This window comes from Ascidia mentula, chromosome 6 (genome assembly GCF_947561715.1).
Source record: "Ascidia mentula chromosome 6, kaAscMent1.1, whole genome shotgun sequence".
In the NCBI taxonomy this organism is placed as follows: domain Eukaryota; kingdom Metazoa; phylum Chordata; class Ascidiacea; order Phlebobranchia; family Ascidiidae; genus Ascidia; species Ascidia mentula.
This window is the reverse complement of record NC_138571.1, coordinates 16,466,563-16,489,560: the sequence shown is the minus strand read 5'-3', so window position 1 is coordinate 16,489,560 and position 22,998 is coordinate 16,466,563. Positions and strand designations below refer to the sequence as shown.

The window sequence follows — 22,998 nt, the reverse complement described above, 5'->3', positions numbered from 1 at the left end:
GCTCAAAACATCCCCAAAAAATTGTTACTCTCATTTTTGTTCTTGTTCAAAATTTCTTGATTAAAACTTGCAAGTTTTCCGTTGTTTCGTAGGATGTCAAAAAATAAAGGTCAAATTCAACGATAAAATTATCGAGTGTTTGTGTTTACGCCATTGCATCCCCTTTTCTAATGGCTTTGATTTTCCAAAGACGTCCAAGCGTTCCCAGGGACACTTGTTTATACAAACGTCGGCGATGTGCCCAAAACCATACCTTAAATATCAAAAGCTTGCGGGGGAGTAAAAGTGATTGATGGAAGAATATGGAATGCAGCTGATGCAATCCTATTGACGAGTGTACTTCTAAACGCAAACTTGCTTGAACTTGAACTTGAACTTGACATTTCCTATACGTGAAGGCAGCCTAAACAACCGGAACAATAATGGCGTAATTTCCCGTTCCAGGGTTCATTCGGGCGCCACACGGACCAATGCGGAAATAGTCAACGCATACACAAACCGTTTGGGAAACCTTCATGAATTTCACCTGGGGCCGATAGAAGTTTTTTGAAAAAGGGCAAAATGGTTGGGGTCACCTTTGCACGTCTTGCGCCTTTTGCAGCCTTTAAAAGTTTTTTTTTTTGAGACGATAGAAATTGTATAAAAGACGGAATGTTTGGGAACTTGACTCGATTCAAATATGGATGTTATCTGAATGGCTGCGGTCAGAAATTGGAAACCAGTGTTGCAAAATATTAAAGATTTTGCGTTGTTTTTAAAGGAAGTCAGAAAATTCCAGCAGTCTCTATTGAGAATCATCCTGATATCTTACAATAGTAATAATTATCAATACGAGATAAAATAAAGCAAACCTACTCAACAAATGAGTGGAACTGTGCTGAAAAGTTATTTTTTTATATTATTTTATATTAGATCTTGCGTGAAACAACACTAAACAATTATGTCTTTCAAAGTCCTGCTGCTGGTAACCGTTGTGGGGCTGGTTGTTATGGAGACGTCGGCATGCAGTTGCATATTTTCTCACGAACAGATAAGCATTTGCCGAGGGGATAACGGTTAGTATGAGGACTTGTTTTACTATTACCTTAAATATTCTTGCATGGAATTTACGTTGTTGACCAAATCGGGCCTCGCGTTTTTAGGGGTCCCACGCCTTCAGGGGGCCCCGCGCCCGAAAGGGAGTCCCGCAATCTACTATGGAGACCAAAAAAGAAAAGTTTCTAATCGGGCAGCGCGCCTTCTATTACCGGCCCTGCTGTTAACTCATGCGGTTAACCAAATGTTTTTTAACTAATTTGAAGGCAATGTAAGAAAAACTATTTCAACTTTTACAAGTAAGATCACCAAAGACTGTGAAATGTCCTAGACCAGCGGTCAGCATGCAACCCTTTACTGGCACACTGAGTGATTTCGTGATGACAAACACCTGCAATAGTAACACAAATGACAGCAGTGGTAATAAAGTCATGAAAATTAGATCTAATTTGTGCCACATTGTATCAAAAGCCGGCTGTTGTCTCGAGTTCTTTTTTTTTATTTTAGCAATGGAGTTTGTGGTGACAAGCAGGACTCGGGGTAAATTAGATCGAGGTAAATTTGTTCCGAACACCGAAGAGGACGAGAAAACACCTTGGAGATTTCAGCACACGAGATACAATAGATATGACATAAGTAACCTGACGGTATATATCAAATTTTTCGACTTGGTGGCCAGAAATGATCAATTATTTGATTGGCAGGCCAATGGGCCGCGTGATAAAAACGGACAAATAGGCGTTTGCAATCTAGTTTATGGAATAACCTATTAACCATAATTGACAACAAACAAAAAAATTGTGCAACAAAATTACATCCACTCATTCTTCAATTTGCTCTCCTCGGACCATGTATTACTACTAATTGGTAAGAGTTTACTGGTCGTATGGTTTGCCGACCACCGTAAAGCCTAACACATTTCTGGCACATTTTGAAGTCTTACATCAAACGAAAGACATTAAATAAGAAAAACTTGGTATTGAACCTTAAAAACTTACACGCTTGTGTTCATTGCCGCACTTTAAAACTAATCGACTTTGGCGGCCAAAGACAGTGTCGAAGCAAACTCACCAATATATCTCCCGTTTTCGAAGAAAAAAAGTCTACAGTTTTATTTTAGATTTATCAAAACAACTCCGATTTGTCTCAAGTTGATACTACGTATATTCTATCGAACCGGGACCTGTGCGGAATGTATCTCCGAGTTGGATTCAGATATGCAGTAATTGGAAGTAAGCGAGTTGTTGCCTTTAACCGAAAGCATTCTCGTATATATTTGTGCTTTTAGGTTCGTTTAAATCTTGCAAACGACTTGAAAACTTCAATTCATTTTTGTATACTGTTTTTTGTAATTAATAAGTATTGTTCTTCCATCCGGCTAGACTTCCTCAGATTTTTGTGTTTAATGCGCTCGATGCATCATCGTTGCGACATAACCCTGAGAAAGTCTCGCCGGATGGTGGACGAAAGGTTGGTTACAATAAACACTTTCGTAACTTAAGTGCCAGAAGAACAATTCTTTTTGAATACCATGCCCGACAGCAAGAATTGCAGTATTTTTGTAATATTTTGAAATAATTACGTTTACCATACACGCTAGTTAACATTCGAGCGGCGAGCTTTGTACATCTTAAATGACACCCAACTTATGAACCATTTTGTGCATATAACACAAGCCATAATCAATTTTCACCCGTAAACAGCCATCGACCCAGAAAATCCACAGGTTTCAAAAACTATTGCATCACCAAAACATATTTTTCAGTTTCCGTTTCGGCTGGACACCTCAATATCTGGTCTTGCGTCGATATCATCAACCTGGACCGAACGCCAATAGTCCAACAAGTGATTGCGCGAAGCAACTTGATGTCGCGTTATAGGAGCGGCTGCGAATGCAAGATTTGTAACCATATGGCAGGAAGTCGCCATGAGTGCCCAATGGTTGGTGTTTACGTAAATTACCGTTTTGATGTCCTCAAGATTATTATTACAATTATGACTTTGAATAAATGGCAAAAAAAAACGAAAATTACATCCATGCATTAAATTACGTTGTTTGAAACAAGATATTTCGGATGGGAGTCAGCTAGTTTTTTGCAAACAATAGAAAAACGGTAACGTCTACAAAGACATCAACAGTTTCTGCAACCACGTATTGGTGTCGATGGTCATAAGATAATGTCTAAATAAGGGCTATTTGTCAGATCTAAGCAAACAGTTTTACGTCAGTGTACATTGACAGTAAGTCTGGTAGAACTTTTAAAAATCTCCTTTAAGTAACTGAGAAGGCTTGCACCAATGGTTTGCTTTCTTGCGACACACCTGCAAAATTTACAAAGATTCAATGGCGGAAAGCCAATAAACGACTGCCACGAATGCAGCTATCTTAACCTTCTGTCGATATTTAGGCTAAGTGATTTTATAAAAATCTTTTTGTATACTTATAGGGCTACGACCCCTCGGAGTGGTGCTCACCACCATTTCCCCATGAACGCCAACATTTGCCGTTCTCGAAGGCCTGTCTTCCTGTCATACACGTCGACGGATCCAAAACGTGCCAGTGGTCTTAAATTCAATGTCCACCCAAAAAACACGTGTCTGCTGGTGTCTGTGTTTTGCATTATCGTCACAGCTTGAACGCTTGATTGATGTTGTTTCACATTGCTGATCTTGCATAATATATCGGCATTATATTCTGTATGTAACTTTTCACAATAAAACACCGCAAAAGCAATTCCTTCTCAAAGAGTTTTTTATCAAACACCTGCTTGAACATACAATGCTAAAAGGTCCACATTACCTATAAACCAATGATTCCAAACTTCTATAAACCGGTGACACGCAAAAATGTTAAAATCTTCTCTGATAAAAATTTTTCAGTGTTTTTTTAGCGTAATAGCAGAAAGGCAACCTAGTTTGTTAGAGTACTAAAATTTGTTGGAAGCTTGCGACGCACCAACAACAACAAAACGACGCACTATTTGGGGTATGTTGTTAACTATATAACAAGCAGAGCAAAAACTCGACTTTCTGTTATGATATTTCTTTTTTTTTGATTGGTTATCTTTTGTGCCAATACATTATAACTGAGCGCAATCACCCACATGAATAAAATGCATTGAGAAAAAATCACTTATCGCAAAAATATGTGTCCGCTAAATGGTGCCATAAACTCAGGCGGATTTAAAAAGAAAAAGAGTTTCCTCAAAAAGGAAGTGGTCGGTTAGTGAACAAAGGTAATCGAAGCAGTCGTAAAAGGACAGTAGATTTGTCACACTTACATGCGCACTTTCATTTTTAAAGGGTTAACCTAAGAATATTTATGTTTAAACTGTCAAATATTTTGCCTAAATCAACGTGACCTTCGAATTGTTATTGGTGTTTCAGTTTGTTTTGCGTTCAGAACGTCTTCTGTCTCCCATCGTCAACATAACTCACAGCATGACTGAAAGCGAAGGACGAACAGCAAAAGTAAAAGTCGTAACCATTGTAGCGTTGGTAACTTTATTGGTAACTATCACCGCTTCACTGGTCGGTATTCTCACTACGGGCTGGTTGCACATGAAACTGGAGTGTTCGAACAACGAGGAGGGTGTGGGAATAGATGTCGGTTTGTATCAGCTTTGCTATGAAGGACAGGAGTGCAGAAGTCGGGCCAGTGGTGAAGGCGGCTCACTCCAAGAACTTGCCAACCATCTGAATGGCCAAACAGGTAAAGTTTGAAAGGATTTCTTGCGCTTATCACTTTTTGGTGACAAATGGTGTTGACTGCAAGTTGATGATTTTATGTTTTTTACCCAGGTTTTGGGGGAAGTATGTTTTAAAGGGTTGCAGGCAGGGAAGTTATTTTGTACAACTATACTCTAAAACCCTAATAGTGCCATCGGCAACTTCTCGTCTAACCTCACAAAATGTCAGTGTCCCATTGTGCATCTACCGGCAAAACATTATGCTAAAACTAAACCCAAGAAAGCACGCTGCTGGTGTTCCGTTATTCGACAGCCATGTAGAAAAACATTTTTTTTGTTCCAGTTCAAGATAAAGTGGCACTGGCGTTGTTGAGCGCATCCACGGCTCTCGAGGTATTCGCATTCATTCTGTTGTGCGTAATCCTGTGCGTACCAAAGAAGGGGCTTGCCAAAGTCGCCTGGGTCTTCTGCACCATAGCATGTCAGTACAACAAACACTTTCATTCATTTTAGATAAAATTTTAATTTCTTGCAGGTTTTCTGTTGTTTGTCGGTTGCGCAATATGGACTGGCTTTTTGGTTTACGCTGAAATTGCGGATATTTGGGATGTTGGGACGTTGCCTGAATCGGTGTTGGGGAACGGCACGAACTGCATTGTAGCCCTCTTCGATCGTTACCAGTGGGGAGACCAGTTCCCTTTGCAACACAGCTTTTTCCTCGCGTGGATTGCGTTTCTATTGGCGTCAATCGACGTGGGCTTGGCCAAATGCATCATGAAAAGTAAGTGAGCAAAATTCGAAAGCATATTCAGTGACGGTGAAAAGTATATACATAACGAAAAGAATAATCGCATAGCAACGAAACATCGTACTGCAGCCTTTCCGTTGCAACATCACAAAACTCTATCGACCTTACTTGTTGCTATTACTTTAATTTTAGTCTTTCTTAGGCGTAAACGTACACATTTTATATCGCTAACTGTGTCGCAATTTACAGGGTTTAGAACCAGACCTGATTCGCAGATCATTTCTTTCATCAACCAGACAAACGTGCAACCGACTACTAACGTAAACGTCGGCGCCCCTGGTGGTCAACCACCGGCACCGGCATCGCAGAACATGTCCCCCAACCAAATTATCCTCAATCCAGGAGATATTAACATGACACAAAGCCATGATTCCTCTCAGGTATATTGGGTGTGAATTTGACTAAAATCGAATGTTGTTATCTCAAAAAGGGTTGGTCAGGTGTATGCCCACAATGCTGCGATGCATGTGAACCTTATACGGTTGATATTCGATAGTTGAAATCGCTAAGTGAAGGCATTTCTGTGTTTTGAACAAACAGACATTTTTAATTGATTCATTGGCATCGCACCCAAAGTACTACAAAGTGAGATTGGTAAAGTCAAGGTCCAGATGGCCTTGAATTCGCGACCCTGGGCATACCGCGCCTATACTGCTCTCCAAATTACCTTGGCTACGATGCCAGTGAACCACACAAGGGATAGCTAAGCTCATCTTTTCACGCAAGAGCATCCCCTTCATCTGCATACAAGTGTAAATTTGCTCTTTTAGAGTGTTGTAAACGAAACCAATTGTTTTCAGGTGAACGACCAGCAAACCATGAGCCCAAACCAAGTGGTCGTTGGTCGTGATGGTTTCCCCTCAGTGCGAAGCAATGCAGAATCGCTTGACAGTCACGGTTATATGAAAGTAATGAAAAGCGGACTGCAATGAGGATTTAGTTACCAGATTTATTGCACCAATATAGCAAGCTGTACATACCAGCTTTACTTGAACCGTACAATTGCATTTTTAATGTAAGCTTTGTGTCTATAAATGATCTGGGTTTTATTTACCTTCTGTCGCGTAGAGGATTTTTATGTTTTTTTCGATCAATGCCCACTGATTATTTTTATATCGTGGTTCTTTTTTCTCCAAAAGCCCCATCACGATTTCGTGCACAAATGACACTCCCAGCGCAAATTGACAAAGAATCCCGTGTAGGTAATGTACATTAACGCGATTCCGCCCCAGCGCAGACAAAATGTGGTACACAGTCAGCACGGTTTCTCCGGAAGGGCCGAGCCCAGTATTTAGTCGTCACTCCTTTCATGTGCACATGTACAAGTTTAATCATGCCCGAAATACACCCGCCAAGTTCTTCATTATCGGCGAAAATTCGCCTTTTGTGTCCCCGGACCAATAGCGTCGCCATATTTGACGCGTTCATTTCAAACCCCACCTATTCTTAGTTTCGTTTCCGTTTTGGTAGAAATTTGCATTCTCTTTGCCCAGGCTCCAAGGGGCCCCGGCACTTGCGATGCCAAATTTTCTTGACCAAACGCGTCCTTAAGATCAATAGGTGATCGATATTGATTTCCTAATTCAATAGCGTTGTTTGTTGCTAAATTGTTATTTTATCTCTTGGTTGATCCATGTGTTTCATAAGTTAGTTATATAACGAGTACAATTTTGAAAACCAAAATTGGTGTGTCGCAATTTAAAAGATACTATTTTGAGCGTACAACAGTAGAGAAAACACTGAACGTTATCAGCTGCTGCAAATTCCAATAGTATAATTTTGTAGATACACAGCTAGAATGCTGTACACAACAGCAGTACACGGACCTCTGTATACAGAGCTATTACACATGCTTTCGAATGGACAGAGTATGTCATTATTAACGAGCACACGAAGGTGTATTCGATCGCTCATTAAAGTAGCTTTGCAACAAAACTTGCCGCAAAATGACGTAATAGGTAGACACTGGAATTCAACACAATGCACCAACATGATATAATAGGTCATATACTGCATAAGTGCAAAAGAAAAGGTGGAATTAAGGTGGTCGAACGAGCTTGGATCAGTTGGGAAAACGGCCGATACTAAACTGGCAGTTTTAACCTTTGTTCCGCATGAACAGATCACAATCACGTGGTTGCGAAAAGGTACAATAAGCCTTTCAAGAATCCGAACACTTCGTTTCCGCCCAGTTTTGATTCTCCGTAAAACCGGTCGACGAACGATATTGGAACCTGCGAGCATCAAGGACACAGTTTTACAAAAAATAATAGGTGACTTTAATCATGAATAATGCGATGCAAAGGTTTATACCTGGAAAGCTATCTTCGCAATCGGCAAACAAAGCTAATTTGAACGGTTTGCTAATTTTGTCTACTTTGGGATATAAATCTTAATGCAACAGAAATGTATTAACAGCTATTGGCGAGTTATGTAATATAAACAACTTCTTGACAATTGGCACAAGCCGAAACGACCCAAATAACAGAGTTTAACTCATTTACACATTTCGGGCAGTATTTAACCAACCAATACACGAACGTGAGAAACAGTTTAACGCACCTCAGCTATGGTCATGTCGTACTGGCGCGCCCTCACCATCATTTCCATTTGAAACACGTAACCCTTGGACACGCATGAGCGCACAAGTCTGTCCAATACTTCTTTGCGATAAAGCCGAAAGCTTCCAGTTAGATCTGAAACTCCAGGTCTTAGAAGTATTTGTGTGATGTAGTTCGCGGTTCGACTGCAATAAAACAACGACAAAACGTCAGGGCTCGACTGTCAAATCCTGCAACCAAGGTGTCTTAAATTTCTGGCAAGTAATCGACGAGGCATACACCTGTTTTATCAGCATGTATTGTGTCACGTAGCTTAAGCCAGTGCTTTCCAAACTGGTGATCGCAGTAAGCACAACATTTGGTTGTCAATTACCATTTATGCCCCTTTCAGTTTCAAGTCAGGTCATTACAATTATCTGTTGCAATAAAATATCACTATACAACATAGGAGGCCTCGGAACATTTTTAATCAGTTAAAAGAGTCACCAGCAAGCTGTGATGTAAGCGATCTGGTAATACCCTTGTATATGAGTTACAGTTACGTGAAGTTACCTAACAAGCTTTCTTTTCCAGTCCCAGCCGTACACCCCACCTTCCCCGACGTAGCGTGTTCCGGTTATTACGTCATAATCGCCTTTCTTTTGCATTCTGGAATAAAAACAGTTTAATGTCATTGTTGAAAATTACGCAGCAACAAACTGACCTTATGAACTCGGGTATGAACTTCGGCTGCAACACAATAAGAGCACAAATTAAGTATATTTTTTGCAAATAAGTCTTAATCATGTATAAGCAATAGGGCCAATAATGTTAGCTAATAAGCTGCAGACGGGGCCTTTGTTTTGCCGTAACAGGTCTCTTGCAGGCTGTTTAGTTGACAAAAAGTTACACCATAGCTGCACTGATGAGAGGTATTACGTCAAGAAAATGGCGCTGTCTGCAGCTCACTAGAAAAAGTCTTAAATCATGTTTTAGGTTAATTTTTTTGTAGAACTTACGTGGTGAGACAGATCTGCGTCCATAATGATGACAAAATTACCAGTAGCGTGTTTAACTCCGTGTATGTAAGCTGTCCCCAAGCCCAGCTTCTTCTCCCGTGGTCTCAAGATCTTTTACACAACATGCATAAAGTTAAATAAAAAAAAATAGGATTTTAAACGTTTCTGAGTGACACTACTTACAATTTTATCACTGCCGTATATCGTTTGCAGTTCTTTCGCAACCTCGAGCGTTCCATCGGGGCTACCGTCATCAATAATTATGATTTCGAACGTGAGATCGCTGCGTTAAAGTAGGAAACAGGTTTTTGGAGTAAAAAGTGTAGGATAAATAAATGACTGACCTTTCCGACAAATATTTAACGAGGAGCCAGACAATTATAGGTAAGTTTTCCCGTTCATTGTAGGTAGGCAAAAGGACAGAATACTTATTCTTGGTTTCAGTCATTATAAGAATAAGGATTTTTTCCAGCACAGTTTGCCTAAAACGTACTATTCGGCATTCCCTAAAACGTGCAAACAGTACATATGAACAGAGAGGCGAATAACACCATGGACAAGCACAGCGTGAAAATGAAACACCGCAAAATGGCCCTAAATTGAACATAAATCATCGTTCACTTGACAGTGCTAGAAGACTGGGTTTAGCAGCAAAAAAACACAGGATTTTTGGAGGACAAGAAGAAAGCTACTGCATTTTGGGTTGTCGACACAAATTATTTTAAAATGATTGCGGAATAGTATGATTACAAAATGTTCTGCAGCACCTAATGAAACACAGTAACATAAAAGCCATATTGGTGATAAAACGTAAAAAAATGTGATCTCAGTGAGGTACAACATACAAAAATATTAAACAACAAAAGGTGGATGGTGAGACTTTTAAAACACAGCTAAACATAGAATCCTTTTAAATTGTAGCATTGAAAATATAAAACAGCAGCTTCTATGTTGTTTGTAGTATGTGGATGATAAGGCAAAAGCAATTTCCCATGTGTATTATATTCATTGTTCCTCTTGCTTGACAACTGATTTTTTGGGCTTTTTGGGATTTCTAGAACGACTTTTGGCTTTGCACAAAGGACAAATTGGGGCATTTCTGTGAATTTGTTGGTGACATGACAAGCAAGCCTGAAAGCAAAACATTGTTTAAAGTAACATAACAGTGCACTATAACTCTTTCACCCGTAGAGTTCCAATGCCAATTTGGTATATAAAATAACAAAATACATGTTATGTATAATAAACAGTTCAAGGTTGTGTTACCTTCATAGGTGGTGGTTGAGCAGTTTGTTTGGTGTCATTAGACAACATTGGTGGAAATGAATCTTGTGATTCCACTAAGAGTGTTGGCATGTCAGATGGTTGGTGTTTATCGGGGTCAGAAGCCAGTGCCATGTCGTTTGCCAATATTCTAAAGCAAACACACACTGTAGACTTAAGTGGTTCTGGTTAACAGCATAGTACAATAAAAAATTAGAACACTATAGTACAAGGTTCAATTGCAAATGGTATACTTTGTTTTGCTTGTCAACTACAAAAGAGAAATTGTATGCTGGATTTATTTTGCACATCATTACAAACTCCTTTGGGAATTAACCTGTCACACATCAAACACCACATAAATTTAAAATAATGAAAGCATGAAAACAAATTATATATCATATTTTGGGAGCCAGACATAATGCTATGCAACACAAGATAACAAAGCAATACAATACATATATTTGAAAACATTAAATTTAATTTGATCTTGTATATATCTAATATACCCTGTCGATATGCTTGGTTCTTCTTCAAGCAACTCAGAACTTCGGTCTAATCCAATGTCCTGTCTCAGGCAGTCTACTTCTTGTTTCAGTGGCTTGTATTGTTGCAGTAGTTTTTGAGCTTCATTCAATGTGTTATTTCTATCTGCTGTGCTTTGCTTGATCAGGCTTTCCATCTTAAAAATAAATACAAATCATTGCATAACTTTGTGGGTTGAGATTTATCGTTGGCATTGTTTGCATCACAAAACTTTATTGGCAAAAATAAAATCAACTTGTTTAACAATCAGTTTGCTTGGAAAATAGAATTACTTTTTTTTATATATTATTAAGTTATTATGCACATGAACAATGAACATAAAATGGCATGGAAACCGATAAAACCAATAGGTTATTGAGTTTGATGCCCATGTAGAGGTGATATCGTGCTGGATAATCACCATCTGCCATAAGAACTTGGAGGTGGTGGGTTGCGAAAGCAACAGTACGAAGCATAAATCCACTTACAGTATTGATATCTGTGTGAATTAGTCGAAGCTCCTCCACGTGGGCCATTTTCTCCTGCAACAAATGATTTAACTCATTTTTGTATTCCTCCATCGACTTCCGTTCCTCCTCCGCATCCTGCACAGCTTCTTTTATTGTGTTTTTTATTTTCTCAAGCTGAATGGTCTTCTGTCTAAAAGGAAGGACAATATTATGTGTCACTACAGCAACAGAAACTGTGTATACAACGGTTTGAAGAATAACAAATAAGTTAAATAAGGCTGTTAGTCATTGTGTGAGATTTAAAAATGCAGGCTATCCCAAGAAGGAAGTTTTAAATATATATTGGAGTACCTGCAACGTATTATGATTTCGTTGCAAACACCAACTGTTAGTTTCACATCAATGACTGTTGTAGGCAATATCAAGTTTTTCACTTAAGTTACATAAATAGTTTGAGACGAAAAGTTATTCAAACCTGATAGTTTTTATCTTATCGAGTTTGCGATAAGATTCTTCTGTGCTGTGTTCGCTGTCCTCCATTCTTATTAGAATAACTGCGGGATCCGCGATGCGATGTTTTCTAACCAAATTACATGCACTGTTTTAATTTTTGACGTCACAATTTTTAACACATAGAAATCTTATTAAAACAAAGTATTTATGACGCGTTGATTGGTCTGGCGGTCATAAAAACATTGTAAAACTTATGATTAAAATCATCTCGCTCGGATATAATGCATTCAGGTTTAAAGATAATGTATCGCTTAGCATATAAAACAGCAAAAGCATTTTATGCAAAAAAATGTTTTTTGCAAATACTGATATTTTTCCTGCAGCATATTCTTGTTTGTTTAATGTAAAAAATGGTAAAATGTGTGATTAAAAAGGTAGAATTATACCATAGAATACTCCATGTTTTAGTATTCTATGATTATACAGGCTTCGATATTTTTCGGCATCGCGCTTGCAAAAACTGTTTTTGTGGGTTTATAAACTTGTCGATAGTTTTCGCAGTAAAGCAATCAACCATGTGTGACGAATAAGTAACATGCTGTTTTACTGGAAAATAGCCGGGTTTTACGTTATAGCACAACAGCTAGCGTTTTCCCCACTTTCCTGGCAGCCAAAGAGGAAGTTGTGTTTTATTTAATAAGTTTGAGATAGTATTTTGTTACATCTATTTCGCTAAACCACTCTGGATATCGTAAAAACTCATAGAATAGTGAAATTGCCACTGTTTGATGATAACTTAGCAGGAAGTTGTCAACCAAACTCGGATAGGAAAAGTTTATGACGTTAAGAGTTTGCAAGTTGCAAAATAATTTTTTTTCAGCTGGTTACAATGGATGGTCGGATGGATGTCTCTCAAATAAAATGTAGAGCGGTTAATTTTAGCACATTGTAAAAATATAATGTGTTTTGACGTTTTCTTGGTGTTGGTTGTGTGCTGTACCAGTACCATTACCCTGAGGAAGCCTTGTTGGATAGCAGGCGAAACGTCGTTTAATAAAGTTACGTTTTTATTGTGCCAGAAGAACAGACTATTAAATCATTGTAAAAATGTATATGTATAACTTTTTGCAGATGGACGACAATGAAATTAAATTTACAAAAATTTGCAACTATGACAAATCACAACACAACTGGGAACTGCCAGATGCCAAAGACCTGTTTACCAGTGACGGCCAAGATGTTGAAGAACTAATTCACTTGAAGACGGAATTAAACAAACTTAAAAGTTCCCTTAATGGTTACGACATCAAGGAATGGAACAGACACACAAACTATGTGAATCCAGCTGGCAAGATTCTGCAAACTGTGAGGCGTAAAGTGGAACCCGAACTCCCGACACAGGCATGGTGCAAGTTTTATGAAATTCTGTCCCATAACCTCATAATCCCACCAGATTTTAGTGACACTTTAAATGCTGTTCATTTGTGTGAGGCACCGGGTGGCTTTATATGCAGTCTTAATCATTTTCTCAAGTCACATGATCACCTCAAGAGTTTAAAATATCATTGGATTGCCAATGCACTGAATCCTTACCATGAAGGCAATACTTTGGACCAGTGCATTTTGGATGATCGGTTGATATGCGGGACTGCAGACTCTTGGTTTTTTGGTACCGACAACACTGGTAACATTCTCAGGAACGATTTTCTTGACAATTTGAAACTAAAGTGTCGTGATGGTTTGGGCGACAATGAGATAAACTTGGTAACAGCTGATGGAAGCTTTAATTGCCAAAGTAACCCAGCTGAACAAGAAACCATTGTTGCACATTTAAAGTACACAGAGGCTTTTACAGCTTTGCAGCTCCTTAGTAAAGGAGGCACATTTGTTATAAAGATGTTTACCTTGTTAGAATATCATTCGCTAAATCTTATTTACCTGTTTTGCTGCTTGTTCAGTTCTGTCACTGTCATCAAACCAGCAACAAGCAAAGCAGGCAACTCAGAAGCATATGTTGTTTCCACTGATTACTGTGGTCACCTGGCTGCACAACCATACTTAGACAAAATGGTTGAACTGTTTCCATTCGAAAGCGCCATCAAAAACAGAGTTTCTCTCTTTTCCAAGCACCAACTTCCGAAAAGCTTCATTGCACAGCATATTAACTGTGCTCAGTCATTTTCTACGCACCAGCAGATTGCAATCAAACGCAACTTGCATTTGTTTCACCATAGGTCAAGGCACTACACTATAGCTATAAAAAACCTGCAACAAATCTTCACGCAACAATATTTTGATTTGTGCGAAATGCGCCGCCTGCCACATGCATCTTACATAGTGAGAATGCCAGTCACAAAGTCTCACATACGACAGACTCCGAAGATGGAGGGGACGTTTAACCAGCGAGTCATGCAGAAAAACAACCATGACTTACCATTTGCTGTGGAAAATGTCTGGGACAAGTCAGTGGTGTCATTCTGCCTTTCTGATGATTCTGCAGTTAGTAATGTTTCCATTACGAGAGGTCTGGTTCCTGAACAAATTAATTCCTCTCTTTATTGTTCCACTGACATCATTGTGAACTACTCCAATGCCTTCCATGAAACTGTAGGTCAGAAAACTATACCAAACGGCCCGGAGAGATTGGAACCTGATTCAGCAATTAGCAAAACATTATGTAATTACCTTGGTCAACTTATTTGTGACTGCAGTGGACCAGTTATGGTTTTAAATGTGTTCTCTGACACTAATCATGAACGACAGAATTATTTAAAGTGGTTCGAAACGTTTGTCCAATCATGCAGTCCCAATTGTTCGGTAAACCAAGTTCATCTTCAAACTGCAAATACCAAAGGTTCCCATGTTGCCAACATTGTATTTTGTAGCCTTGTTATAGAACATTCACCACAATTGTGGCCTGAGGTTACCATGAGGTCATCTATGATTCGTGCCTTCGTAACTTCATTGCTGGTTTTACAAAATGGTGGAAGCTGTTTTTTTGTTCTGCCATCTGTACTTCTACGCATAACAACACATGTACTATACCTTGTGGGCTGTCTATTCGACCAGGTCCATTTACAAGCATTTAAGGTCAATGAGGACTTCTGTCCACCTGCAGTTGTGTTTCTGGCACAAGGATTAAGAAGTTCTCCACAAAATGCTGCTCAGGAGTTAATGGCAATATTGCAAGAATGCAGTGAGGATTTTTCTGATATTGTTGAGCTGGTTCCTGTGACAGAACTTATGATGTCCGAAATGGGCGATAAATCAAAGGATCCCAAGCAGATCTTCACAACGGCTCTCAAAGAGGCAAATGAGCTCTGTTTGCTTGACTTGACATATAAACATGAGAAGAGCTTTGAAATGAAATCTTGATTATTGCCTTGCTTTTTTCAATGGTTTAACACGAATGGGCCGTGTTGTATCCAGTATGGGGTTAATCATGGCCTCTTTTACAGTCCAGCACAAATGTGCCTTTCCTGAGTGTATTTAGAGAATAGTGTTTAATGCATGTTTTATAAAAAAATACTTAACATATTCATACTCATGTCTGTTATTGCACAATGACGTAAAAATACGGCAACATTTGCCAATTCATGTGAACTGATTCTATGTTGTTCTTTTTTTTTCTTCCACTGATCTTACACTGTAGTTCCATAACAGCTTACATCTTTTTGTATATTTTTTAAATTTCTTTTTTTTTAATTACAAGTTTCTTCTTTGTTTGTTGACAGATTGTGTAGTAATTTACTAGCAATTAAAATGGCAGCATTTGCTGCCAATCATATGGAAAAGCATGGATGGACTAAAGGTAGTAGGACTAACCTTTGCCAATTTCGTTTGGTTCTATTTTGTTAAATACCATATTTACTCAAAAAAAAAAAAGTGTAATCCATAGCTGATAAAGTTTTTTACTACTGTTATGGCTAACAGTTTTCAATGTCACGCCAATATTTTGTCTGTGGCTTCATGTTTCAATAAAATTCAGCAACTGTTTCATGGTATATACCAGCCCAATTCACAAATATTTAATGACAGATTTGGTAACATTCTTGAAATAACGCATTGTAAATTACTTTCAACATGTCCAGGCGGTTTAAATTTAATGGTGGCTTACATTAATTTTGAAACATCATTGCATGTGGTTTCCATTACTATTGGGTAAATACAGTAATACTGTATTGCAACAACAGGTAAAGGACTTGGCAGAGAGGAAAATGGAATGAGTGAGCCAATAAAAGTTTCAATCAAGGCAGATTCCACTGGGGTAAGTCGGACTGTTTTGATCTCTATCGCTGTTGTATGCCTATGTGTGTAACATAAACCAAAATTACCAATCATACTATTGAAATCAATTTAATCAGGGTGTGTGTGCTAGAAATGCAAACGAAACTCGCAAATGATTGATTTGGTCTTGCATGCAACTAGTCAATAGGAAATTATTTTTTGAACTTATCTTTTACTTTTCATGCAGGTAGGACACGATGCATCCAAACAGTTCACATTCCATTGGTGGGAACATGCTTTCGAAACAGCAAGCAAAAATATAACTGTGAAAGAACATGAAGTGAGTTTGAACAGAAATGCGAGAGCTATTTTGTTGTTCAACAACATAATTAGCTGTCTTCGTCCATCCAGTGTATTATAACAGGAGATAAAATTAACGCATATTTGTTTAAGGGTCATAAAATCTTAACTAAATAGTGTTTAGTGAAATGGTTGATATTGCATATTACACACTGGAGTATTTAGTTGAATTTTTGTGTAGTTTACAGCTTATGACATTTTCATTTCCATTACAAGCACTTAAATTATTGAATTTCTATATATTGTGTCAAAAGAATGTGTTATTTGTATTGTAATAATAACAAGGTTATTTTCTAATGTACTGATAAGTGTTTTATATCACCAGGATGGTGTTGTCCTGTCTGTCTCGGATACCAGCATCACAACAAGTACTAAAAGTGTTTATAAAAAATCTTTAACTGCAAAAAGCATGCTCTACGGAAGGTTCATTAAGGTGCGTATCCTGGTTTCCTTTAACTTGCAGTCATAAACCTTCTCTACAAAATTGAGACTTGCAATTGCACAGAAAATGTTCATATGTGTATGTGTTGTTTGGTGTAAAACAGAGCGAGGTGCTGAATAATGGTCTCGTAGAGAAGACAGAATTTGCTGACTCATCAAGCGATGAAAACGATGAAAATGAAAAACACAGACCTCTAACTAAGGACTTGAAAATGCTTACTGATGACGACCTACTCAATGCCTGCGGTGGTCGCACAGCTCATAAGTATGAAATATTCCTTTTTGAAAAAGAATTGTGCATGTAATTTAGAAATAAACCTCAACTTAGAATTTTGTTGCTATAACCAAAAAGCTGTTGATTTTCACGATAAAAAATCTACTTGTTTTTCTGTATTTTCTATGATATATTTATATGCCATTCAGGTTGAATCATATAATTGCCATATTTTGTCTTGAAATACTTGTGTTGTTTATGGATGTTTAAATCGACCAACAGTTAAGTAAGATTAAGACCAGTTAATCTCACCAAAAATTTACATATTTGGAGATCTGAAAGTAGATTGTAAAAAATTGCTACAAAATTTAGAAATTAATAAGTTTACATTAAACCATTTTGTTTGTAGGGGTGCAAGACATGGCCTAAAGCAAAGTGGCAAATTAGCAAGGCTGGCAGAACAAGAAGTAACTTATTTTGTTTTCGGTCATCCTGTGTGCCTCAATATGTGATTGTGTATTTTTATTTTAACAGACATTGACAGAGAAACCCAAAGAAGATGCCCCAAGAAAGTTAAAGAAAAAGAAAAGGAAGTTAAAAAATGTGAACATACCAGCTGGTGAAGAGGTTGAATCCAGTCCAGTCCAATCCAAAAAAAACCTGGGTCAAAAATTAGAAACCCCCGTTTTGGATGAAGATATCCCAAATGCTGTGAACAATTGCAAAAAGAAGAAAAAGAAGCGTAAAAAAAGAGAAACAAATAATTTACCGGTTGAAATAGGTGACGAATTTAATGAAAACTCCACTGAACCTAGCAAAAAGAGGACTAAAAGAAAAGGTGCTAAGAATGTTTCAGTTAAAGTTAAATAGTTCATTTCAGAAAATCGCGTTGTGCAGATTTTTACTTCTTTTTAGGAAATTTGTGCCAATAAAATATAAATGTGATTTGCATTGGTTTCTTATGCGAGTTGTGGGTGAAAATGGTTTAGGATTTGTTTGAACTAGTAAGCGGTTTTCGGACGATGGGTATTGCAGCAAAAATTCTGCAGTATTATTTTCTATCAAAGAACAGAAGATTACAAATACGCCTTATTCAAAAAATTGAGAAAGGTAAGTTTTCTTTTCCGTCGCGTACGTATATGCTGAGTAATTTCCACGGTTGAGCGCGTTTGTCAAAACGTGATGTAAGGAATCTGTGCAAATCTTCCAATCCACAACTTCCTTGGAGATGAACTCGACGCTGATTTCACTCACACAAAAATCCCGCTGAAACGTTGGTAGCACATTGAATGTATCCAGTATCATGCATTTGTGATAATGTTGTTCATGTGGGACCGTCCTGGTTTTAATTACTTGCACCATGTGGAAACCTTGCGTTTTGCTCATCATTTTTCTTCAATATGCGGCGCCTGAAAGCGTCCAACTGCATTCCCCAGAGTATTTTTCGTCGATGAGGTTTGTTACGTTAAAATTTTGTATTTTATTGTCGCATATTTCATGTGTGTTATGACAATAGTGGTTTCTTTAATGCGACAATAATATGTACAAATCTGGGTGTACGCAGGGAAAAGATAAAGGAGGTTTTCTACCATGCGTACAACGGCTATCTGGAAAATGCGTACCCATTCGATGAGCTTCGACCATTAACTTGTGATGGGGTGAATACATGGGGTAGCTTTTCCCTGACTCTTGTAGATGCTCTGGACACACTGGCTGTAAGGTTATTTATTAAATTACTAGAATTGTTATTACATGACAGTATAGAGCAGTGATTTTCAGCCTGTTTTAGTGTCAGAACTAACTTCAAAACCTCTAGTTCGTTGGGAGCCGCATAAAAATTGGGCCGGTCGAAGCAGACTGGAGATCCTGATTTGGAAAGACCTTTTTTGTTAGCAGACAACTGATCTAAATGCAATTGGCCCCATACTTGAAAGGTTACCACTGTTACCAACTTTAAAGTTTAGTTTCTGGTGTCACATGAACTGTTCTTCTAAATCAGACCCCCGCATTTGATTTTAAATTGTCCCGATGCCGAGGATTGCAAAATAGATGGTTGAGAGCCACAGTTGAGAATCACTGTTCTAGAGCAACCCAAGAACAATTTTTTATTGAAACAGCTGTTTTTGTAGATTTTGGGAAATTATACGGAATTTAGAAGGGTTGCAAATCTCCTTGTGGACAACTTGGATTTCAACCAAAACATAAATGCTTCTGTTTTTGAGACTAATATTAGAGGTATGAAACAACTTAAAAATGTAATCTGTAATTATAAACTAAAATGTGTTTAAATGGTGTGTTATCTCAAATTAATGTAAAAGCTATATTTTCCATAGCTTTCAATAAAATTGTGTATGCTGTGTAGTAAACACTAAACTGGTGATATTTTTATCATAATTGACACACATTTATCAAAAATTTCAGGAAACAACTGAAATTGCAATTATTTTTCTTTACAGTTGTAGGAGGTTTGCTCTCTGCACATTTGTTTTCAAAACAAGCTGGAATGGAAGTTGATCCTGAATGGCCTTGTAAAGGTCCTTTGTTAAATCTTGCAGCTGACTTGGCGAGAAAGTTATTACCTGGTAAATTTACTTAATCTTATGCATGTCAATACATCTGCCATTGGTGTCTTGAAAGAACTGGTAATTTTTTAATTTTTGAAAACCATTTTCTCTTTGTTTTTAGAATATGTATTGATTTGTTTTTTATTTAAATTTTTACAAATCAGGTTTAAAAAGCTGTTAAAATTTACTGTGATTTGTTTTATTTTCGTGCATGCTACAATTTGCAATGGTTGGTTTCAAACATACTAACGAAACAGAAAAAGGACTTTTTATTCATAGCTTTTGACACACCAACTGGAATGCCCTATGGAACAGTCAACCTAAAGTATGGAGTGGATCCAAAAGAGACCCCTGAAACCTGCACTGCAGGAGTAGGAACTTTTTTGGTGGAATTCAGCACTCTGAGTAGATTAACAGGAGACCAGGTCTTTGAGAAAGTAGCATTAAGGGCAATGGAGGCCCTAAATGAAACAAAGTCCCCCTTAGGATTGGTAAAAATAATCTTTTTGCTCATTTTTTATTTTTGCCAAAAAACATTTGTATTAAAATGTTTCTTTAACTTGCAGTACTTAATATATTAAATAATTGCCAATTTCAGATTTGAGTTAGCTGTATGCCCTACTGGCATGATGGCAACATAATAATGTTTTGTCATCTGAGTTTTTTGTTCTAGATAGGAAACCATGTAAATGTAGTTACTGGCAAATGGACAGCGTTGGATGCTGGGGTTGGTGCTGGTGTCGATTCCTACTTCGAGTATCTGGTGAAAGGTGCCATTATGTTGAATAAACCTGAACTAATGGACATATTTCGAGGTATGTATGGCCGTAATTATGATTACTACTGTTTATGTGAATATCTTTTCAATGATATATTACTAGCAGGCATTTATTGCGGTAACAACCATTACATCGGATGTTAGTTAAACCAGGACTTTCAAAACATTTTTGACAAATGTTTTTTTCCTGCAATATGCCAAGTTTACGAATACAGATACAACTTGAAAACATACTTCAAGCCACTGGAATTAAGTCCTGTTTGTGTAGAATTTCTTGTTCCAATTGAGAAGCACATAAAGCAGGGCGACTGGTACATGTGGGTTAATATGAACACTGGCCACACTACCATGCCAGTCCATCAATCTCTTGATGCCTTTTGGCCTGGCCTTCAGGTTTGTAAAAATAATCATTTCCTGAAATAAATTTCAGAACAAGTTTAAAAACTGGTTCGCAGTTTAAAATTAAAACTCTTTTAGTCAATTTGTGGTTGTATTTTTAATGAAAATATTGCATCCCCATTGTTGCAAAACAATGTTATTATTTGTTTGTTTCCTAAATTTGCCTCCCTAGGTCATATTATGTGTTGTGTTCATACTTCTAGTGTATCAAATGTCATTTCTAGATCACATTGACCCACTGCAAGAATCATATTGTGTATGTACATAAATGACCTCATTTACATTCTATGCAGACTCTGTATGGGGATGTTGAAAGCGCTCACAAAACACTTCTAAATTATCATTCAGTTTGGCACAGATACGGAGGCACGCCTGAATTTTTCAGCATTCCTCATTCAATGCCCATACAAAAACGTGAAGGCTATCCTCTTAGACCAGGTGAATTTAACTACAAGAATAACAATGCAGCATGCCCAAGAATATAAATGTGACATAAGGAGTCATCATTTGCAAATGCAAGCAATGGCAGCAGGGAAAACACCCTCCGTACATTGCATCTTGTGAAATTTTTAGTACAAGAAAAATTGATTAAAGTGGTGTGTTGTCATATTTATTTTTCACGACCCAAAATGGATAGCCTGGTGACCCAAAATTGGGTCCTGACCTTCCATTTACGGACCCCTGTTGTATCGTATAATAATCAGTAAAAACTGTTTCTAGAGCTCATAGAAAGCACCATGTATTTGTATCGTGCAATAAAAGACCCTTCCTTCTTGGATTTTGGGGAATCACTTTTACAGGCAATCAATACTACCTCAAGGACTGAATGTGGATTTGCAACGGTAAGGTTATCAAATTGCACCAATTGCACTGCTTTATTTTTTTTGAAATGAAATAAAGATTTATGGCTGGCCAAAAGATATAAATGATGAGGCGTATTTTACATGGAACAGAGCGATGTAAAAGTGTTATATGAATGTAATTGTATTTTAATTCTGATTATTGGACATGCTGTAGGAATAAAAATCAAATCTGCTTCATCATAGGAAAGAAAAATTTTCGCCAGCGAAATCCTCATCTAAAAAATGAATCATTTTTATGCCACCACAGGTCAAAGATGTTCGTGACCACACGCTGGACAATCGCATGGAATCCTTCTTTCTCGCCGAAACTGTGAAATATCTTTACTTGCTTTTCGACCCCGACAACGAGTTGCTGGGTATTGGAAAGGGCGCCACCGTGCGTCGGATGCCGGACGGGACAAAATGCCTCCTCGGCGCAGGTTTGAACACTTCTTAAAAATAGTCTGTCATGAACCGTGGTAATTTTAAACGCCAAGAAAGTTTGAAAAGGATACTGCGTTTTTTTAAAAACCATCCGTGACGTCAAGAGTGTTGTACATGTTTGACATTGTGACGTAATCGCCGTAAAAAAATTTGAAAGCCTAGAATTAACTAGACCATTTACACCTAGTTGCAAAAAAACGCATCCAAAACTACCGTGTGTCGCTTGTACAGGCGGCTACGTGTTCAACACGGAAGCACATCCGATTGACGTAAGCGCTCTGCACTGTTGCGACACCATGCGGCGAGAGCAGGAGCGATCGGCGACGTGGCAAATCGTGCAAGATTTTGACCCGAGCCACGTGTTTCAAGTAAACCGCTTTGCCCGGGATTCGAACCGGGTACCTCGGACTTACGTCGAAGCGGAAGATGAAGATTTGATGAGAAACGTTAGCGTGACAAATGGGAGATTTTCCTGTAAACCTCTGCCGTACCATATGAGGTTGAGTCGGTACGGGCAAATATTTGCCAACGATTGATGAAGTACCAATGGAGATGGGTCGTTTAGAGCAGCTGGAATAATAGAAGTTCACAACTTTCACAAGTGTACTGTGTTCATTAAAAGCCGAAAATTTTCTTTTTTGAGCAAATACAAACTGCGTATAATGGTGCAATGATAGGACGTTTTGTTTTGTTTTTCAAGGTCCGGCAATATTTTTACTTAGTACGACGTAATTTATTATGCTTGGCGATTAATTTTACCATATCAGTAATTTTACATTGTAGCCTACTTTTAAAAATCATCTCAATTCCAAAACATAGCCTTTTCCTGTCCAAAGTCCAACACATGGTTTCTGTCTGTTACTAAAAAAAGTCATTCATGGTGAAAGTGTATGCATAAAAAAAAACAGTTATAAAAATAATGGTACG

At 37.9% G+C, this 22,998-nt stretch overlaps 6 protein-coding genes across 6 annotated transcripts; 5 read left to right on the top strand and 1 right to left on the bottom strand.

Annotated features, from left to right (window-relative positions):
- Positions 1–773: 773 nt before the first annotated feature.
- On the top strand, positions 774–3,790 carry LOC145906138 (uncharacterized). Its single transcript, XM_082993549.1, has 5 exons — positions 774–1,055; positions 1,543–1,682; positions 2,156–2,267; positions 2,801–2,976; positions 3,483–3,790. The coding sequence occupies exons 1-5, from the start codon at positions 941–943 to the stop codon at positions 3,603–3,605; spliced, it is 666 nt and encodes a 221-aa protein (XP_082849675.1). The 5' UTR covers positions 774–940; the 3' UTR covers positions 3,606–3,790.
- A 636-nt stretch (positions 3,791–4,426) lies between these two features.
- Positions 4,427–7,175, top strand: LOC145905321 (uncharacterized). The gene is made up of 5 exons (XM_082992490.1): positions 4,427–4,747; positions 5,068–5,205; positions 5,260–5,505; positions 5,722–5,912; positions 6,333–7,175. Exons 1-5 carry the CDS (start codon positions 4,477–4,479, stop codon positions 6,462–6,464), a joined length of 978 nt encoding a protein of 325 aa, XP_082848616.1. The 5' UTR covers positions 4,427–4,476; the 3' UTR covers positions 6,465–7,175.
- Positions 7,176–7,299: 124 nt separating this feature from the next.
- Positions 7,300–11,962, bottom strand: LOC145905320 (dolichol-phosphate mannosyltransferase subunit 1-like). Its single transcript, XM_082992489.1, has 11 exons — positions 11,825–11,962; positions 11,368–11,539; positions 10,864–11,036; positions 10,358–10,505; positions 9,436–9,566; positions 9,275–9,374; positions 9,092–9,202; positions 8,797–8,822; positions 8,646–8,741; positions 8,095–8,278; positions 7,300–7,766 (listed from the first exon to the last, which is right to left on the bottom strand). The coding sequence occupies exons 1-11, from the start codon at positions 11,887–11,889 to the stop codon at positions 7,662–7,664; spliced, it is 1,311 nt and encodes a 436-aa protein (XP_082848615.1). The 5' UTR covers positions 11,890–11,962; the 3' UTR covers positions 7,300–7,661.
- Positions 11,963–12,933: 971 nt separating this feature from the next.
- Positions 12,934–15,531, top strand: LOC145905319 (cap-specific mRNA (nucleoside-2'-O-)-methyltransferase 2-like). Its single transcript, XM_082992488.1, has one exon. The coding sequence runs from the start codon at positions 12,934–12,936 to the stop codon at positions 15,175–15,177; it is 2,244 nt and encodes a 747-aa protein (XP_082848614.1). The 3' UTR covers positions 15,178–15,531.
- Positions 15,532–15,537: 6 nt separating this feature from the next.
- Positions 15,538–17,968, top strand: LOC145905322 (G patch domain-containing protein 4-like). Its single transcript, XM_082992491.1, has 7 exons — positions 15,538–15,613; positions 15,996–16,069; positions 16,277–16,369; positions 16,715–16,822; positions 16,935–17,095; positions 17,454–17,511; positions 17,579–17,968. Exons 1-7 carry the CDS (start codon positions 15,565–15,567, stop codon positions 17,912–17,914), a joined length of 879 nt encoding a protein of 292 aa, XP_082848617.1. The 5' UTR covers positions 15,538–15,564; the 3' UTR covers positions 17,915–17,968.
- A 268-nt stretch (positions 17,969–18,236) lies between these two features.
- LOC145905519 (ER degradation-enhancing alpha-mannosidase-like protein 2) lies at positions 18,237–22,745 on the top strand. The gene is made up of 11 exons (XM_082992745.1): positions 18,237–18,499; positions 18,609–18,759; positions 19,174–19,279; positions 19,501–19,626; positions 19,888–20,099; positions 20,282–20,423; positions 20,655–20,779; positions 21,079–21,223; positions 21,506–21,627; positions 21,896–22,067; positions 22,303–22,745. Exons 1-11 carry the CDS (start codon positions 18,405–18,407, stop codon positions 22,605–22,607), a joined length of 1,701 nt encoding a protein of 566 aa, XP_082848871.1. The 5' UTR covers positions 18,237–18,404; the 3' UTR covers positions 22,608–22,745.
- The last annotated feature ends 253 nt before the right edge of the window (positions 22,746–22,998 follow it).

Bases quoted from the DNA above. Each gene is read 5' to 3' on its own strand.
- LOC145906138 (XM_082993549.1), top strand. From the start codon at position 941: ATGTCTTTCAAAGTCCTGCTGCTGGTAACCGTTGTGGGGCTGGTTGTT. The intron at 1,056-1,542 runs GTTAGTATGAGG...TTTTTATTTTAG, and splicing joins CATTTGCCGAGGGGATAACG to CAATGGAGTTTGTGGTGACA. The intron at 2,977-3,482 runs GTTGGTGTTTAC...GTATACTTATAG, and splicing joins GTCGCCATGAGTGCCCAATG to GGCTACGACCCCTCGGAGTG.
- LOC145905321 (XM_082992490.1), top strand. From the start codon at position 4,477: ATGACTGAAAGCGAAGGACGAACAGCAAAAGTAAAAGTCGTAACCATT. The intron at 5,206-5,259 runs GTCAGTACAACA...AATTTCTTGCAG, and splicing joins GGTCTTCTGCACCATAGCAT to GTTTTCTGTTGTTTGTCGGT. The intron at 5,506-5,721 runs GTAAGTGAGCAA...CGCAATTTACAG, and splicing joins GGCCAAATGCATCATGAAAA to GGTTTAGAACCAGACCTGAT.
- LOC145905320 (XM_082992489.1), bottom strand. From the start codon at position 11,889: ATGGAGGACAGCGAACACAGCACAGAAGAATCTTATCGCAAACTCGAT. The intron at 11,540-11,824 runs GTTTGAATAACT...CCTTCCTTTTAG, and splicing joins GATAAGATAAAAACTATCAG to ACAGAAGACCATTCAGCTTG. The intron at 8,823-9,091 runs GTAAGTTCTACA...ATTGTGTTGCAG, and splicing joins ACGCAGATCTGTCTCACCAC to CCGAAGTTCATACCCGAGTT.
- LOC145905319 (XM_082992488.1), top strand. From the start codon at position 12,934: ATGGACGACAATGAAATTAAATTTACAAAAATTTGCAACTATGACAAA.
- LOC145905322 (XM_082992491.1), top strand. From the start codon at position 15,565: ATGGCAGCATTTGCTGCCAATCATATGGAAAAGCATGGATGGACTAAA. The intron at 15,614-15,995 runs GTAGTAGGACTA...TTGCAACAACAG, and splicing joins AAAGCATGGATGGACTAAAG to GTAAAGGACTTGGCAGAGAG. The intron at 17,096-17,453 runs GTATGAAATATT...TTTTGTTTGTAG, and splicing joins GGTGGTCGCACAGCTCATAA to GGGTGCAAGACATGGCCTAA.
- LOC145905519 (XM_082992745.1), top strand. From the start codon at position 18,405: ATGTGGAAACCTTGCGTTTTGCTCATCATTTTTCTTCAATATGCGGCG. The intron at 18,500-18,608 runs GTTTGTTACGTT...GGGTGTACGCAG, and splicing joins GAGTATTTTTCGTCGATGAG to GGAAAAGATAAAGGAGGTTT. The intron at 20,780-21,078 runs GTTTGTAAAAAT...CATTCTATGCAG, and splicing joins CCTTTTGGCCTGGCCTTCAG to ACTCTGTATGGGGATGTTGA.